The sequence below is a fragment of the Psittacula echo genome (genome assembly GCF_963264785.1).
Source record: "Psittacula echo genome assembly, chromosome: 5".
In the NCBI taxonomy this organism is placed as follows: Eukaryota; Metazoa; Chordata; class Aves; order Psittaciformes; family Psittacidae; genus Psittacula; species Psittacula echo.
This window is the reverse complement of record NC_137739.1, coordinates 76488949-76505605: the sequence shown is the minus strand read 5'-3', so window position 1 is coordinate 76505605 and position 16657 is coordinate 76488949. Positions and strand designations below refer to the sequence as shown.

Sequence of the window (16657 nt, the reverse complement as noted above, 5' to 3'; positions counted from 1 at the left end):
AATCCCACACTTGGAAGGTTTGAGTAGATTACTCTGCCTGCCTTTTATAGGGTCTGTCACTCTGCTTGGGCTGCAGCTGTTGGACATCCAGTACTATAAGTAGATAACCTCATGGTAGGTACTAAAAATATGTCATCTTATTTCATCAGAACTGAAGTAATAATAGGGAGCAGACTGCGCACAGGATTTGCTTATTAATTCTGCAGTGGTGACTGATACTGGCTCCCTTCTATTCATAAATAATATGGGTTTACATTGTGCTGCTTAGCAGAGCTCAGCTGTAAGAGTAGCTTTTAAATGTTTTGGCTTTTTTCTTTGAGTGTGGGAAGTGGGCGAAGCCAAATCTCAAGAGTTTACAATGGTGCAAATGTTTGATTCTGTGGTGGTGTTTTATTAAATAACACAAACAGTTAAAATAGAACTACAGAAATTTTATTTATTTTTTTTTTTCCCCAAATGCCTTTTGCAAGGAATCTAAATCATTCTTGGGCCAGCGTCTTCACTGACACTGACTCCTGTACCAGCACTGTGTCAGTAGCTTTTGTGTGCAGAGTACAACATGATCTGGAGTCACAGCCATAGCCTTGTGATGTGGGTTAGATTAGCAGGTCAGCATGTCTGACTGATGTTCCCTCCGGGCATTTTGCCTTTGTACTGTTGAGGTCTCCAGTACAGTTTCACAGTAGAATACAAGGTTGAAGAAATTGAGACACAGGTTGTGTTTAAGTGTTACATACAGGAAAGCCACATATCCAGCCTGCCAGAGGATTTTATTGACAGTAGAGAAGCTTTCCCTTACCTCCCTGGTTTTATTCTTAAAGCCTTGAGCTCCAATGCTGTGCTTTATTGTTGTGCCAGGCATGTGGTGACTAAAGCAGAGCAGAGCATTTCTGCTTGATAAGATTTTGCTTGCATTCATCTGCAAATGCCCAAACTGCATATCAGTGTCTGGGGGCTCCTATCTGTGGGTCCCAGCCCCCAGGAAATCACTGTTGGCTGGCTGTAACAGGGACCAGATGCGGTGCTGCTCGAGCGTGTGCTGCTGCTGAACTTGAAGGTTGTACAGCCTACTGAAAAGCTTAGCACCGGAGATTAATTTTGGTAGGAAAAATGAGATGCATTTGCCACTCTAAATGCTCTAACAGGCTTACACAAATTTTATACAAAAGGAGTGACTCTGTAATGAAACTTAATGGCTAATTGCACTCTTTTAATAAAATTGGCAATGTCATCAGCTGCTGAAAAGGGACTGGTAAATCGTATAAACAATAATACACTATGTAACTTTGCCTGAGTAACAAGGTGGGACTTTAATAATTTTCATCATTAATTTTTATCGATTTGTTGATTGTTCATTGATGCCTATTCGAATAAATCACAGAAATGCTGATAGCTAACTTAACTCTGAAGGCAAGTTGCACATCCAACAGTACATCAATACCATGCTATTAGTTTGGTTTCCCAAGTTAATGAGATCTATAGGGAGGCAATTTTTGTTTATGCTGGTCTGTCTGTCAATCACAGCCCCAATTAATATTGAAAGGATTGGTCCAGTTTGAAGCACACTTACTGGAGGAGGCTCAAAGACTGCTCAGCTGATAGGTCTCCTGGAAGTATTTCCATTTGCAGTGGCTGGATGCAGAGGAGTGTCCTAACAGTATTTCTTCCAGAAAAAAAAATTGCAATGTGAGCTCATCTGCCAGTAGACAAAGCAAAGACATAGCAAAGGTGAGAGGGCAGGAATTGACTGACACAGATAATATAAATTCCCCAATGTCAGGAGAGCTTTGGTGGGAGCTTGGCCCATACAGATCACCTCCCTGGAGGATAAGCCACTGGAAACTGGACTATTTTAAACGTCTCCTTAATTTTTGGTGGCTCTTCAAGCAGGCTTGCTGGTAGGTCCAACAGTCCTATACTGCTGTCAGTCGTGTCATGCAAGCATCAAACAGCTTGAGGACCTCTGTTGCCTCCGTGCTAAGTGCTCCTCCATAGCTCTCTTGTGTACCAGAACAGCCTGTGATTTGCTATAGAGGAAGGAAGCAGGCACTCTCTCTTCTGCTTATCTGGCCTCACGGCATGCTTTGGGCAAAATTTGGAAATAAGTTGGTTTACGCTATGAGCTGGCAGGATTTTCCTTGGGCTGCCAGGAAAGGCTCCCAAGTGCTGCAGATTTCCTTCACAGGAGGGGAAGGCTTAGGGCTGGCAGAGCCCCCCCACTTGTGTTCCCCATGTCAGTGCCTGAAGCAAAATGGTGTGTTTAAGGCAAATCAGCTTGTCCATTGCAAAGCGATTGAAATGGGTGTTACTGACTTTTTAATTGCCAGATGTGGTTTTCCCTGAGTGGTTGAACTGATTAAGCATATTTGCTGCTGAAGGTGTTGAGGGAGGGTAGTGCTGTGCTTTGTGAGTCCTGGCATGTTGCCGCACTATCCCTTGACCAAGTGGAGGCATCTGGCCAGTTGACTTGGTCTCCCCAGACTGGTGGTGACTCTGTACAGTCTCCATAGGTTAAATATGTATTTCCCCAGTTGAACTAGCAGAGATCACAAGCTGTAAAAGAACATACTTGGTTAATCCTGCTGAGCCTGTGCAGCCCTGGGCAGGTTGGTTCTTAGCTGTAGCTGTCAGGCACCACTGCAGCTCGGGGTGCTTAGGCTCCCTCCCACCCCAGAGTCCCTAGGGCTGAGCCTGCAAAATCATTAAAATCCTGGAGTACAGGAGCTAATAGAAAAATGAGTCATTTCCTTGGTGCTTCTGCTCTGAGCTGGGTTTTTTGTTTGTTTGTTCTATAACTGTTACTCTGTTCCTACTGAAGCCAAGGGGAATTACACCAGTTTTGATAGTGCCTGGAATATATAAAATCTGGTGTAATAGGCTCCTCACTTTATATAATGGAACATATTCTAGTCATTCTGCTGTTACTACTACACCCAGTGTTTCAAAACAAAGATGTGAAAACTAGGTGTGAGACATTGAAGTACAGGAAACACAATTCTAATTCAAGAACTCATTTTTCTTCCTGAAAGGAAGCTTGTTTTCTTGATAGTCCCTGCTCACTGCGACATATTTGTGCTATCTCACAAGAAATGCAAATTGTTGTTTAAAAAGCTGTTTATTCTTGCTTAACACTATAAAGCAGCATTTTTTTCATTTGCATTCATGTAAGGTTATGTATTCTAAAATTCCTCTTTAATATTAAACTGTCTTTTTTTCAGTCAGCAAACTAAAATGAAACCATTCTGAAGGACTATACAGCATTTAGTGCAGCTTTCATTCAGGCTCTTTCAGGATGTTATTTCTGTTGCTCACAGTTGTGTGGGTTTTGTAGCACCTACAGCACTTCCTCCTGCTTGAGGACACCCTCATAAACTGTATTTTTGTGCATTTTGTCTAGGCTGATGAATCCTAAATAATTCTATGGTTCATTCTAGCCATTCCTTCTGGGCTGTCTTTTCTCCCACAGCTAGTGGTTTAGGCACCCAGCAGTGCCCAGTTTAAGCAGTGCTCTGCACCGCTGAAATATTTCCATCCTTACCCTAATAAGATGCCCATGGCCCATCTGCAGGTGGTAGAGCACAGCTATGGTCCTCCAGGTGAGATGCTCTGGCTGGGCGTGCATAGTTGTCAATCAGTCTTCCAAGTGTTGACACTGCCAAGCTGTACTCCATGATGGCAGGCTGGGCTGGGCTCCAATGGCTTATATAGCTCCAGGGAAGCTGGAGCCCATTGCGAATCCTGGAGGTACATACCGGTCTGCAGAGCAGTGATTGTTGGTTCACTACATCCTAGTGTTACACTACAGCACAGGCCTGTGGGAAGGCATGTTAATGTTCATGTTGGATGCCAGCCGCAATCTCGTTCTGCTTGGTTGTGCTCTGTTGGTTCATCAGCAAGTGCCCTATGATGGACGTGCCATGATGTGCATGCACATCAGCATGGCTTTGAAGGTGTGGTGCAATAGTGGCATTACCAAATTAATAGGTTCAGGTGTCTCTGTACCTCAGGGTGAATCTCAATGGAACTTGCTCCTTTTGCCTCTATGCTTGGCTGCAGAGGAGGTGGGAGGTAGGGGCCAGCTAATTCTCTGCCAGTTTGTACTATAAGCAAATGAGGCTTCAGTCCTTACAGTGGGACAGGGAAAGCTAGGTGGACCATGAGAAGAAGATTCTGAAAGATTTTTTGTCGAAGTGTACAAATAGGAGTAATGGTTAAGAATTCAGGATTCGCCTTTTGAAGAGGTGATTTTTAATGTGCTTGATTTTTATGTGTCTCTGCCTTTTTAGGTGGGGGAAACAACATATTACTGTACGCTCAGAACACGCAAATAAGTAAGACATGTTTACTGCTGGACTACAATACTGTTGAAACAGGCCTGGCAATATTATCTGTTTTGTGATGCCAGGAACAACGTAGTGTTGCTGTCACTTATAGATAATTCCTTATTTTAGAAGATTCATTGAACCCACTGCTTACAAACTGCTCAAATAGCGGTTAAGGGAGGAAGGTGTAGTGTAGGAAGGTTTCTCTCTATACTTGTATTCCCAATTCCCTCCAAATCAGTGTGATCCTGGAAAGATGCCATTTTTGTTGTGTGCAAAGGATACCTCAACTTGGCACATTGTGAACTAACCAAGAAATAATGACAACATCATTCTCTGAGCATGCTGGAATAAGAGGCTGAGGAATTCAGAAGTAGGAATTGCAGGGGCCACTAGTTTAATACACTAAATAGTGTACTGTATTTTGGGCCATTCTTCTAGTGTATTCTATGCTTTCTGTGGCATAGGAAAACATGGCTATTATGCTAATCTTTAATTGCCTATTAAGGGTGTCAAGCAGAAGCAAGAATTGCAAGGCAGTGTGTCTCAATGACTTTACTTTTACTTGAAGCCAGGACTCAGCTTAAAAACAAAACAAAACCCAAAGAAATACCTTCTCAGAATCCTGTCTGGAAGTCCTGTACCAGAGGGATGTTTTCTCAGTGTTGATACTCCAGGCTGTTCAGTTTCTATTTCCAAGGTCAAGAGAGAGACTGTTGCCCTATGTCCCACATGCAGTGCTGGTTTGAAGTGAAGGTACCCATGTTGTCCTCATATTTCCTTTGGGAAAGGTACTTGGCAGCCAAATCTGTAAATCATACCTGAACGTGTACATGCTAGCAATCCTGCAGCGTGGAGAAGAGCAGTCCATCTCCTTGAACTGAATTAGCTGGCCTTTTGATGAATTAAAGAAGGAGCAAGAGATAAGTCAGGAGATAACTTCCTGCAAGAGCATAGAGGAAATTATTCTTAATTCTTTGCCTTGGCAGGGACGCATGATCATGACCCAGCAATGGCAGTTGCACTGGTAGCCCTTTGCTCCTTGGAAATGGCAGCAGAGGTGGTATTGCAGTCAGCTCTCTCTGGTTAAGCTGAGATAGAGTCAGTCAGTACAAAAAATGTGTACGCATTAGGAAAAGGGCTTATCTCTGACATGTGATGCTGTCTGTATTCCAGGACAATCCACAAAAAACCTTAAAAAATTAAAATGCACTGACATCAATTAGTTACATGTATAGAAGAGGGATCCTGTCTTACACCCATACATACAGAAATATGTAGGGTGCTTGCGATTGTAAAAAAGACTTTGGAATCTGGGCTCTCCCACCTGAGTGGATTGCTGTCTTAGCAGGCTGAGCAGAAAAGAGACTGAAATGTCAGCAGGGATGCTTTGGGTATTCCCTGGCTCATATGGGCCTTTTCAGTTTATCTGTGAAGAGTGCAGCTTTGCTTACCAACTTTGCTATGTGCTGCTAAACAAAAAAAGGGTAAATGTTTAAGGACAGATAAGTGCTGATGAAAAATAAGTAGCAAGTTATTGAATGGCTAGAACAATAAACCAAGCTCCTGTGTTTTTAGGAGCTATTCCTTTCTCTGAGTTTCATAGAAAACTCACATTAAACTAATATCTTGAAAAGGGTGCTCTAGATTTGTGCATGCATAATTAACTGAAGACTAAGATGGCACTGGTTAAAGTGGAAGCCATATGCTTTGGGGCTGCTTGCCAGGCACTGAGAGCCTCAGTGTTACAGTTCCTTCCAAATGTAATTAGCTGGAGAGGGGCTTTTGACAAGGGCATGTAGGGGTAGGACAAGCAAAATGGCTTTAAACTAACAGAGGGGAGATTTACATTAGATGTTAGAAGGAAATTCTTCCCTGTGCGGGTGGTGAAGTGCTGGCACAGACTGCCCAGAGAAGCTCTGGCTGTGTCATCCCTGGCAATGTTCAAGGCCAGGTTGGACGGGGCTTGAAGCAACGTGATCTAGTGGAAGGTGTCCCTGCCTATGGCAGGTGGATTGGAACAGGATGTTTCTTATGGTCATTTCCAATACAAACCATTCTGTGAGTGTGATAATAGTCTGTGATCTTTGACCAGTTATTTGCTGGTGCAAAGTTCCACTTACACAGAGTTTGGTCAAGACCTTGTTGTAGAACAATGGTGAGAGAATTAAACTCTGAAAAATAACAGAGCTCGGGTTCTGTAATTATTTCCTTTAATCTTGTCATGGTTTAAGCCCAGGCCGTAAATTAGAACCACGCAGTTTCTACTCCCCCTCTCCCCCCCAAGAGGGATGGGGAGGAGAATCGAAAGAATGTAACTCCCACGGGTTGAGATAAGAACAGTCCAGTAACTAAGGTATAACACAAATCACTACTGCTACCACCAATAATAATAATAAGAGAAATAACAAGGGAAGAGAATACGATACTGCCCGCCGGAAAAGAGCCCGACAGAAAAGAGGACGTGCCCTTCCGGGTAGCTCCCAGTTACATCCCCCGGCATGACGTGCTGTGGTATGGAATACCTCTTTGGCTAGTTTGGGTCAGGTGTCCTGTCCCTGCTTCCTCCCGGCTTCTCCTCCTCCCTGGCAGAGCATGAGACTCACAAAGTCCTTGGTCAGGGTAAACATTCTGACCAGCAACTGAAAACATCGGCTTTATCAGTATTATTCCCAGGCCGAAAGTCAAAACCACAGCACTGCACCAGCTACTAAGAAGGAGAAAAACTGACTGCTGCTGCTGAACCCAGGACAAATCGGCACTATGATAAGATCTTCATGATTTGTGGAATTTGTAGGATTATTTAAAATGTAATTAGATTAGATGTATATGTGAAATAGGAGAACCATAATGACTCTTCTTGAAAATGTAGAATGCTTCTCATCTTCTGGGTGCTCTGGAGCCCTGGGCTTTCCTACCCTGTTGTAGGGAGCTGCGTTGGTACTGGAGCAGGCACGTCTGCATGCTCAGGCCTTCACCTCTCCACTGCTCGGCATCAGCTTTGGCTGCATGTGGGCAGCATTTGCTTATCATATCTGCAGTTCTGCTCTTCTGCTTTGCATCAGGAGCCTTCCCATGTAAAACCAATTAGCAGGAGTGGAGCCCCCGGTGAATTTCATGCAGTTCTGCAGCATAGTAAGAAGGAAATAATCTTTTTTTAGACAAAGATGATTTAAAGTAATTGCAGATGTGCTTGCAACTCTCAGAATTAAGTTTTCCTGTACTCTTACCAGCTCTTAATTCTGCTAATTGGAAATGAAGTGACCAGGAGTCTCAGTGGTATTGCCATGATGAATGAACTGCCCTATGGCAATAGCTCTCATCAATGCAGAGTTTAGAGTATTTTGCTGCAGGTAATGTGGGATTTGTGATGTCTTTTTCCAACAGGAGGTTAGGTTCCGTCCACTAATAAATTTATTATTGGACCTTTTTTTCTTTTTCTCTTCAGTGTAGTATTCTTTGGGGGACGGTGGGGAACGAGAAATGTTATACAAGTTGGTTTTATTTAATAAATATTAAGGGTATTGATTATATTTTTCATCTTGGGCCCCAGCTGAGAGAAATGGCAGTACCTCATACAGGAAGCCTGCAGCTAGAGGTGGTGTGATGCTGACCTGTGCAAGGGGCTCGCCCTAATAAAGGCCATTTGAAATCAGTTATGAAATTCCTGGTTCAGTCCATATCATACAAAGTGCTACTGAGCAAGCACAGGTGGTCTTGTGGAAATTTTGGTATTATTACATTTGGTTAAAACTTTAAAATATTTTCTCTTTAGTATTTCTTTTTTATTTATTTTATTTTTTAAATAGGATTATGGCTATATATGTTACTTTCAGTAGCCATAGTAGGTAAGCGATACCAGGAAGAGGTCCATAGTTTGAAAGGTTTCTATGCATCAGTACAAAATATTTCCTGCCTGCTTTCCCTTCATGTGCCTAGTAGCATCTATCCTGTGTTCTCTTCTGGGCTGGTCCTGAGCTGACCTTACCCACCAGCCTAGCAAGACAAGGATTTAAGTCAACCTTTTTTCCCTCTTTGATTGGACTGTTTTTGCCACATTACTTGATATTCACCCATATCTCTGTGACTTAAACTGCATTTTTGGAGCTCAGGAAGCCTCCTTGATTGATAGTACTAACATAGGAAAGCACAGAGCTAATTAAATCACAGTGCTGCTTCCCAACACTACTGTCACAGACTGACCTGATTTTGACACTACAAAGCTTATCAGCAGAGTATCTATTGAGTTAGGGGAACCATAATACTTTTTCTAGGAACAGATAGATTTATTTCTCCGTCCCTCCGCCTTACAACTCATTACACCGCTGTTTACTGTTTGTGCTGCTGGGCAAGTATTAAAAACTTATGATCTATGGCATATGATCTCTGTGGGCATCTGTTTCTGGAATGGTAAGCATACTCTGGTTTGGAGAAGGATGGGGAAAAAGCCATGATAACTCTTCAGACAGGAGTATCAGTTGAGATCCTTGTCTCTTTTAAAGAATTCTTTCTTATTTAAGATTTGGAATAACAAAGTGGTCGCTGTTGCATCTCATAGGCAGGCATGCTCCTTCTCCTAGCAGTGAGCTGCTGGAGGTGCCTGAAACTGGCAAGGACCCTGTTTTGTGCTAGTAAAGCATCAAAGAAAACTCTTGCAAAGGTTTTATGTGATTCATTTATTGGTCTTAGTCCAAGCATGTAGATCCAGGATGAATTACTATGTACTGAAATACAGAGGTAGCTGGGGACAAATGGAGAAGGAGGAGGAGAGAGACTTCACTTTCCAGCTGTCTGTGGAAGACTGAGAAGCTGAGGATGCCTTCTGTGGATGTTCAGTGCTCTTATAAAAAAAAATAAAATCCATTTAATCTTTGGTCAGTTTTTAATTTGATGATGTGATAAAGTCACATGTAAACAAATATCTCATGCCCTAGAAACTTTTGAGATTAACTTAGAAATTGTGAATAAATACTTCCTTAATTCATCATGTCCTCTCTTTTGAGTGTAGGAAACAGTGCAATCAAAATCTCATAGACTAAAAGCTTTCTTTTTTTTTTTTTTTTTTTTTTCCCCCCAATGAGAACTGAAATTATCATTTATTTCCATGATTATAGCGGTTGAGCTTTTTTAGAAAAATACCGGTTATTGTTAATGTTGTGATTAAGGTCAGGAGAGTTACCAGCACTTCAAGTAGAAAGACAGACTGGAGCACACTGGCTGAACAAGAGGTCTTACTTGCACCGCAGTTCCACAAACCTACAGTATGTCGTGAAGCATTTCCTTTGTATTATCCCAACTCTCACTTAAAATCATAGAATCATAGAATGGTTTGGGTTGAAGGGACCTTAAAGCTCATCCAGTTCCAACCCCCCTGCCACAGGCAGGGACACTTTCCGCTAGACCAGCTTGCTGCAAGCGCCATCCAACCTGACCTTGAACACTGCCAGGGGTGAGGCAGCCACAGCTTCTCTGGGCAACCTGTGCCAGTGCCTCAGCACCCTCACAGCAAAGAACTTCTTCCTAATATCTCATTTAAATCTCCCCTCTGTCAGTTTAAAGTCACTTGTTCATTTGCTTTTTCTGGGTGACCAGCTTGGTTTGAAAAAAACTCTTCTCTACTTATTCTTGCACTGCTTTTGAAAATAAACGTATTCTGCATATTTCCCTTGGAAGTTAGCTAGCATTCATCACAACAGCTGGTTTGTCCATTGTCTTTTTTTATTAAGTGTGTCTAGATACCAGCATACATATTCAATTTTGGGCATTTCTAATTTTGCCTTCACATAAATTTTTATTACTTTTTTTTTTTTTTCTCCTGGTCTGTAATGTCTGAGGAACTTGTTTCCAGTTGAACCAAATCTCTTTTATAGAAGTGTGTCGTGGTTTAAGCCCAACTGGTAATTCAGAACCACGTAGTCGATCACTCACTCCTCCCCTTCCTCCCCCCGGCTCCAGGAGGGATGGGGAGGAGAATCGAAAAAATGTAACTCACACATGCTGAGATAGGAACAGTCCAGTAACTAAGGTATAGCACAAAATCACTACTGCTAGCATCAATAATAATAATGATAAGGGAAATAACAAGGGAAGAGAATACAACCACTCACCACCTGCCGACCGATAGCCAGCCCGACCTGAGCAGTTATCTAGCCCTTCAGGGTAACTGCCCCCAGTTTATATAGTGGGCATGATGTGCTGTGATATGGATTACCTCTTTGGTTAGTTTGGGTCAGGTGTCCTGTCTCTGCTTCCTCCTGGCTTCCCCTCCTCCCTGGCAGAGCATGAGACTCACAAAGTCCTTGGTCAGAGTGAACATTACTGAGCAGCAACTAAAAACATTGGTGTTATCAGCTCTGTTCCCAGGCTGAGAGTCAAAACCACAGCACTGCACCAGCTACTAAGAAGGAGAAAAATGACTGCTACTGCTGAACCCAGGACAGAGTGTATGTGTGTGCAAGAGGCAGAGAAGCAAAATGAATTGAAGTTGCTGGAAAAGATCAGCCAGTAAAAGGGACCTAGGTAACATCATTATATAACAAGATACGGTGAAAGGTCAGGCTGGCACCATTTTTCATCTGAAAAAGCAATCTCATGGCGCCATACAACTTCTTTGCAGCAGAAGTGAGGTGGAGTTGTACTTGGTTTTGTTGTTGAGCCTTTTCCTTCTTACCTAAGTGTCATAAGCAGCTTTTCTTGATTTGTGTGTGCGAGCTGTGAGGAACAGCACCAGGATGGGTTGTTTCATGCAATATTTACTGTGTATGATCACAAGACAAATTCTTCCAAAATGCCACAAACAAAATAAATGTCAAGTATATATTACTTTAATGTCTCATCTGGTATCAAATCCTTGGAGGCCTATTTCAGAAGTAGCTGTAGTGAATATTCCTGCAGTAGAGAGGGAGGTGACATTTCATAATTATGCAATGTCTCCCCAACCATAAGATTTTAAAACTTAAAGTAGTAAGAATATTTTTTATTTTCCTTTATTTGTTTGATCTCCTCTTAAAGCAGTGTAATATTTTGCCATAATAACACACAGGGGGGTATTTTTTCATTTCTGTATTGCCTTCCCAAACCTAATAGCTATGGAGCAGTGGCATAGACACTAAAATGAAGGATACTTCAAATGTAATTTGAAGTTATATGAATGTAATATGAATGAAAATGTAATATTAATGTAATACAGATTTAAAAGGCAAGAGGATGTTGGCATAATGTTGCTGACTCTTCTAATTTGTCAGAAGTCTTGTGATCTATGCTGAACGTTGTTTTACCTTTCTGCTCCATGGCTCTGTTTTAACATTTTAGTATTTTAATATCTGTATTGTGGAAGATCATAAAAGCCCCAGCTGTGGCCCAGAGCCCTGCTGTACAGCAGCTGTACATGCAGAGCAAAGAGGATGCTCCATATCCCGGGACATTGAACTCGTGAGGTGTGTGTGGGAGGGTCAGCTCTTCTAGCACAGGGAAAGCTGCAGAACACTGAGCATTAGTGCTGTTGTCCTACTTAGGAAAAAAAAAATATTTAATGGATTATTTTAAGGTCAGACTGTGACACATGGGACTAGCTCCTAGACAAGGACATCTCTGGCCTTGCAGAAGGGATGGTGACCTCCGTCAAAAAGTGAAGCCTGGATCTGTGGCGCAAAGGGATGGCTAGGTTCAATTTGTTTTTTCTAAGCAGTAAAGAACATCTGAGGCAGCTCCTGGGCAGGAAGGCAGGTGGATATACTCGTCTGACTAAACGTGACCACAGGCTGAGCATCGGGTGTATATTCAGTGTGTTGAACTTGGAAGTAATTGATGCTAGGGAGCAGGTTTTCCTGGCCTCACAGAACTGCCAAGAGCAAGAATGCTTTAGCCTGTATTCATCTTTGCTAAATGGGACTGCCAACAGAAAAGTGGAGAGGGTGAGCTGATAGGTCCTTGAGACTTGTTGCATGATTGCTTGAGGCTCAGAGCTTGCTGTAGGCTGTGCTGGAGCTCACTGCTGTTGTTGAGCTGCTGCCTGTCTCATCCCCTTTCCACCCCCACTTTCCTCCCCTCTGCCTGATGGGAGGGTATGAGCGTGGGGTGGGGGACCTTTTGCTCTTTTGCCCGTTTGGTTAGTCTTGAGTGGCCCCACCAAGCCATTATCTCTGCTGACCTGGTGGTTGTCCAGAGCTGTGTCACCTTGTACTATTTGGCTGAAGTCCCAGGAGAGGGACTTTTTACAAGGGCATGGAGGGGTAGGATGAAAGGAAATGGTCTTAAACTAACAGAGAGAAAATTTGGATTGGATATTAGGAAGAAGTTCTTTCCTGTAATGGTGCTGAGGCGCTGGCACAGGTTCCCCAGAGGAGCTGTGGCTGCCCCATCCCTGGCAGTGTTCAAGGCCAGGTTGGATGGGGCTTGGAGCAACATGGTCTAGTGGAAGGTGTCCCTGCCTGTGGCAGGGGGTTGGAACTGGATATCTTTAAGATCCTTTCCAACCCAAACCATTCTATGACTTGGGGGCACATCAGTAATTGAGGGAACATCCATTCCCTGCATGAGCTCTTCTGCCTGGCCTGGTGCTCTGCAGAGAGGCTCTGACAAGGAGAGATTTGTTTCTTTATTTGTTAAACACTTGCTGAAGAGGTTAATCTAGGCCAAGCACGTTGAAAATGATCTATATATAGTAACTGAGATAGACAGGGCAATGCAAGGTAGCTGAGAAAGTCAGGCCTAGTCATCACAGCCTGAAATAATTATTCTCTTCCTGTTTATGGTGTTGACCTGACACTGTCTTGTTCAGGACCCTTTGCTTGAGCCTTTGATTTCTCTTCAGCCTCTGGAGAGGGAGGGTCAGAAATTTGAATTATTAGCAGGCTTGTATCAATTCTGGGCTTTGTGCAGCAGCTGATACCACAATGGACTGTGTTGACTGGGAGTTGTGTTCAGGTTGTATCAGCAATGGCATGGTGATGGTATTCTGCAGGGGTGCCAGTGATGCATCCCAGGGATCCCACGTGTGCCTGAGGTGGGTGTTAAGTGAGTGATTGCAGATTGAGCAAAGAGCCAGTGGAGTGGTGTGAGAGGGAGGCAATGTGCAGTGCAGAGCCCCTGGAAATGGAGCAGCAATTGTGGGGAGGGGTTACTGCTGTTGGGGAGAATGCATTGATGTTATCTCAGCAGCACGGGGCTCCTGTCCATGGGGAATGGGGACAGGAGTCCCTTTGGGCTCAGCTCTAATTGTTCTGCTTGCTGGTTGTGATTTAAGATTTCACTTATGACTTTAAGGGGCATCCGCTTTTACTGAAAAGGAGCAGTGTTCTGGTGAGTAGAGAGAGTGAAATGCTGGGTCTTCAGAACTCACCACAATTATGTTTTATCTCTTCTGTTGTTTATGTTACTTTATTTGGCAGTAGGATTGTAACTCAGTTTCCTTATCTCTGAAAATTTTAATAGTTGTGAATTTCACCATTCAGGAATAAAGGAAATCATAGAACCAGGAACATGCTTTGGAGACTCACTGAAGCAGAGCTGTAATTTGTATTTGCGTATTAGCAACAACATGGAACTTTTCCTATATGTAAACATGTAAAACAGAATAACTTCCCGTAGTTCAGGTTGCATATACAAGAAGATTAAAGTAAGGGTTCTGCTTGAACTTAACCTCTGGTCCAAATCCTGGTCACTCTGACAGCAACAGGATTTTGGTATTGATTTTTAAGGGAAGCAGCGTCAGTCCCACTGTTTCTCCTGCTTAATTTTAATGGTTTATTAAGGCTTCTAATTTTCATAATGAGTGTGATAATACATTTAGAAAGATATATAATAAAAAGAACAATAATGCAGAGTTCATTTGGAAATTGAAACAAAAATCACTGGAGTGCAAATGAGTTTGTGAAGGTTTGGCTCAGGGCATTGCTGGGTATTAATAAATACTGTGGCAAAATCTTCTGGCAATGAATATAGTCTCATAGAATGGTTTGGGTTGGAAGGGACCTTAAAGCTTATCTAGTTCCGACCCCCCTGCAATGAACCGAGACACCTTCAAGTAGATCGGATTGCACAGAGTCCCATTCAACCTGGCCTTGAAGGTTTTTGGAGCTGAGGCATCCACCACCGTATGCATGCGACGAGTAAGCAGAAGAGTATTTTGCATGGTGAAAATACTCATCCCCAGTGCTCCCAGCTAGGGGTCTGCAGGGGCCCCAGGCTGCTGCAGTGCAGATGGGTCTGTGTGAGCCCCAAGCAGTGATGCTCACTTAGTTTTTCTCTCTGGGTCTTTCAGCTCCCCCCACTGTGCGGATTGTGCACTCGGGCCTGGCATGCAATATTGAGGAGGAGCGCTACTCGGAGAGAGTCTACACCATTCGTGAGGGCGAGACGCTGGAGCTGACCTGCCTGGTCACCGGCCATCCTCGGCCACAGGTGAGCCCCCGCCGTGCCTGGTGACACTGCTTCTTTCCTCTGCTCTGTCTGTCCCTGAGCCTGCACAAGTTGGTTTCATCTTCTGCTAAGGAGTCTCATCAACTTGTGCTGCCCTGCTGTATGTGTCCCCATCATCACCCCATTTTGTCTAGGACACCCTGTTAATAGATTATTTTAGATCAGGACCTTTCAAGACCTACGCGGGTGCAAATGCTTTATTCCCCACCCTGCTCTGCTTTTCCATTTCTATATTTTCCTTTCCTCTTTGAACCAAACTCACTGTCTGTTCCCTCAAAGTGGCCATGGCCTCTTTGTCTTCTGCTACATCCCCTCATCTTGCTCTGTTGGCAAACAAGCTGCGTGCTGAGAGCTGAGAGCGTGCCTGTAATTAGCTGATGTGACCACGTTTCACAGTGCTCATACTTGTATGAGAGTATGAACACCAGAAAACCTCGGAAGGAATTTCGCTGCAAGGTGGGGAATTAAACACCTCTCTCTTGAAATTGCATAGAACAGGCAGGAGCTGTAAAGTGCTGCTGGGGAAGGGGACTGAGAGACCTCAAGTCTGCAGACTTGATGTTCCTCCAAGAGAGTGAGACATACTGATTCTTCCATAGTTGTTTCCAATTTAATGAGAAGATTTAAGAATGAAGAAGTTGAAGTTTAGCCTGTACTGTTTCAGAGAAGGCGTAGGTCTGGCTGTGTCTTAGAAAACTACATACAGTTGCACACTGAGCTGCAGTCACACATTAAAGCCATGCTATAAACCAAGCCATTTTTCTTTTGAATTAAGTAATCTCTGTCTAGCCTTAGCCAGATGAAAGAGAAAGAAAACAATGGCCTAAAAAACCCCAAAAGACTGGGCTAAGCATCCAGTTGTGTGGTATGGTCGACGCACTGTTGGGAAGGGATGTCATCCAGAGTGATGTGGACAGGCTGGAGAGCTGGGTCTGTGCCAACCTCATGAAGTTCAACAAGGCCAAGTGCAAGGTCCTGCACTTGGTTCAGGGCAATCCCAAGCACAAATACAGGCTGGGCTGAGACTGGATTGAGAACAGCCCTGAGGAGAAGGACTTTGGGGTGTTGGTTGACAAAAAGCTCAACATGAGCTGTCAATGTGTGCTTGCAGCCCAGAAACCAACCATGTGCTGGGCTGCATCAAAAGGAATGTGACCAGCAGGTCAAGGGAGGTGATTTTCCCCCTCTACTCTGCTCATGTGAGACCACCCCCTGGAGTACTGTGTTCAACTCCAACATAAGAAGGACATGGACCTATTGGAACGAGTCCAGAGAAGGCATGAAGGTGCTCTGTGGGCTGGAGCACCTCTGCTATGGAGACAGGCTGAGAGATACAAGGTTGTTCAACCTGCAGAAGAGAAGGCTGCAGGAAGACCTTAGAACAGCTTCTAGTGCATAAAGGGGCTGACAAGAAAGCTGGAGAGCGGCTTTTTAGAAGTGGATGTAGGATTAGGACAAGGGGAAATTGCTTTAAAAACTAGAAGAGGGGATGATACAATTCTGTGATGTTTCGGTAACACCCCACATAAGAACAATGATGTAAAATCAGTTCTGTTACTATGAAGTTAAATATTCACTGCTTCATACATAAGAACAATGATGTAAAATCAGTTCTGTTACTATGAAGTTAAATATTCACTGCTTCATAAGTTATGAAAAGTATTTATTGCCCTGCGGTTGTGTTCTCTGCAATTGCTGATTGTCCTCTTCTCTCTGGCGTTGCTCACACCATGGAAGATTGGTGCAGCATTGAATGTTGTTGGGAAAGATGCTGGTGGCTGCTCATCGAAAGAGCCAAATGATAAAACCTGGGCTGGCACAGACCTTATTCACAGAAGCTGATCATAACGTTTTAATATAGCACTGACTGATGCAGGAAGGGAGCACCTACTGCCTGAGGACACCTGGCTGGTTTT

The 16657-nt window shown here is 43.5% G+C and overlaps 1 protein-coding gene across 2 annotated transcripts in view; it reads left to right on the top strand.

Annotated features, from left to right (window-relative positions):
- Positions 1-16657, top strand: part of MDGA2 (MAM domain containing glycosylphosphatidylinositol anchor 2) — a 378834-nt gene that overhangs the window by 113429 nt on the left and 248748 nt on the right. For both annotated transcript variants that reach the window (XM_080619512.1, XM_080619511.1), the window contains exon 2: positions 14584-14723. In XM_080619512.1, coding sequence (XP_080475638.1) covers positions 14584-14723 — 140 coding nt within the window. The remainder of the gene's footprint in view (positions 1-14583; positions 14724-16657) is intronic.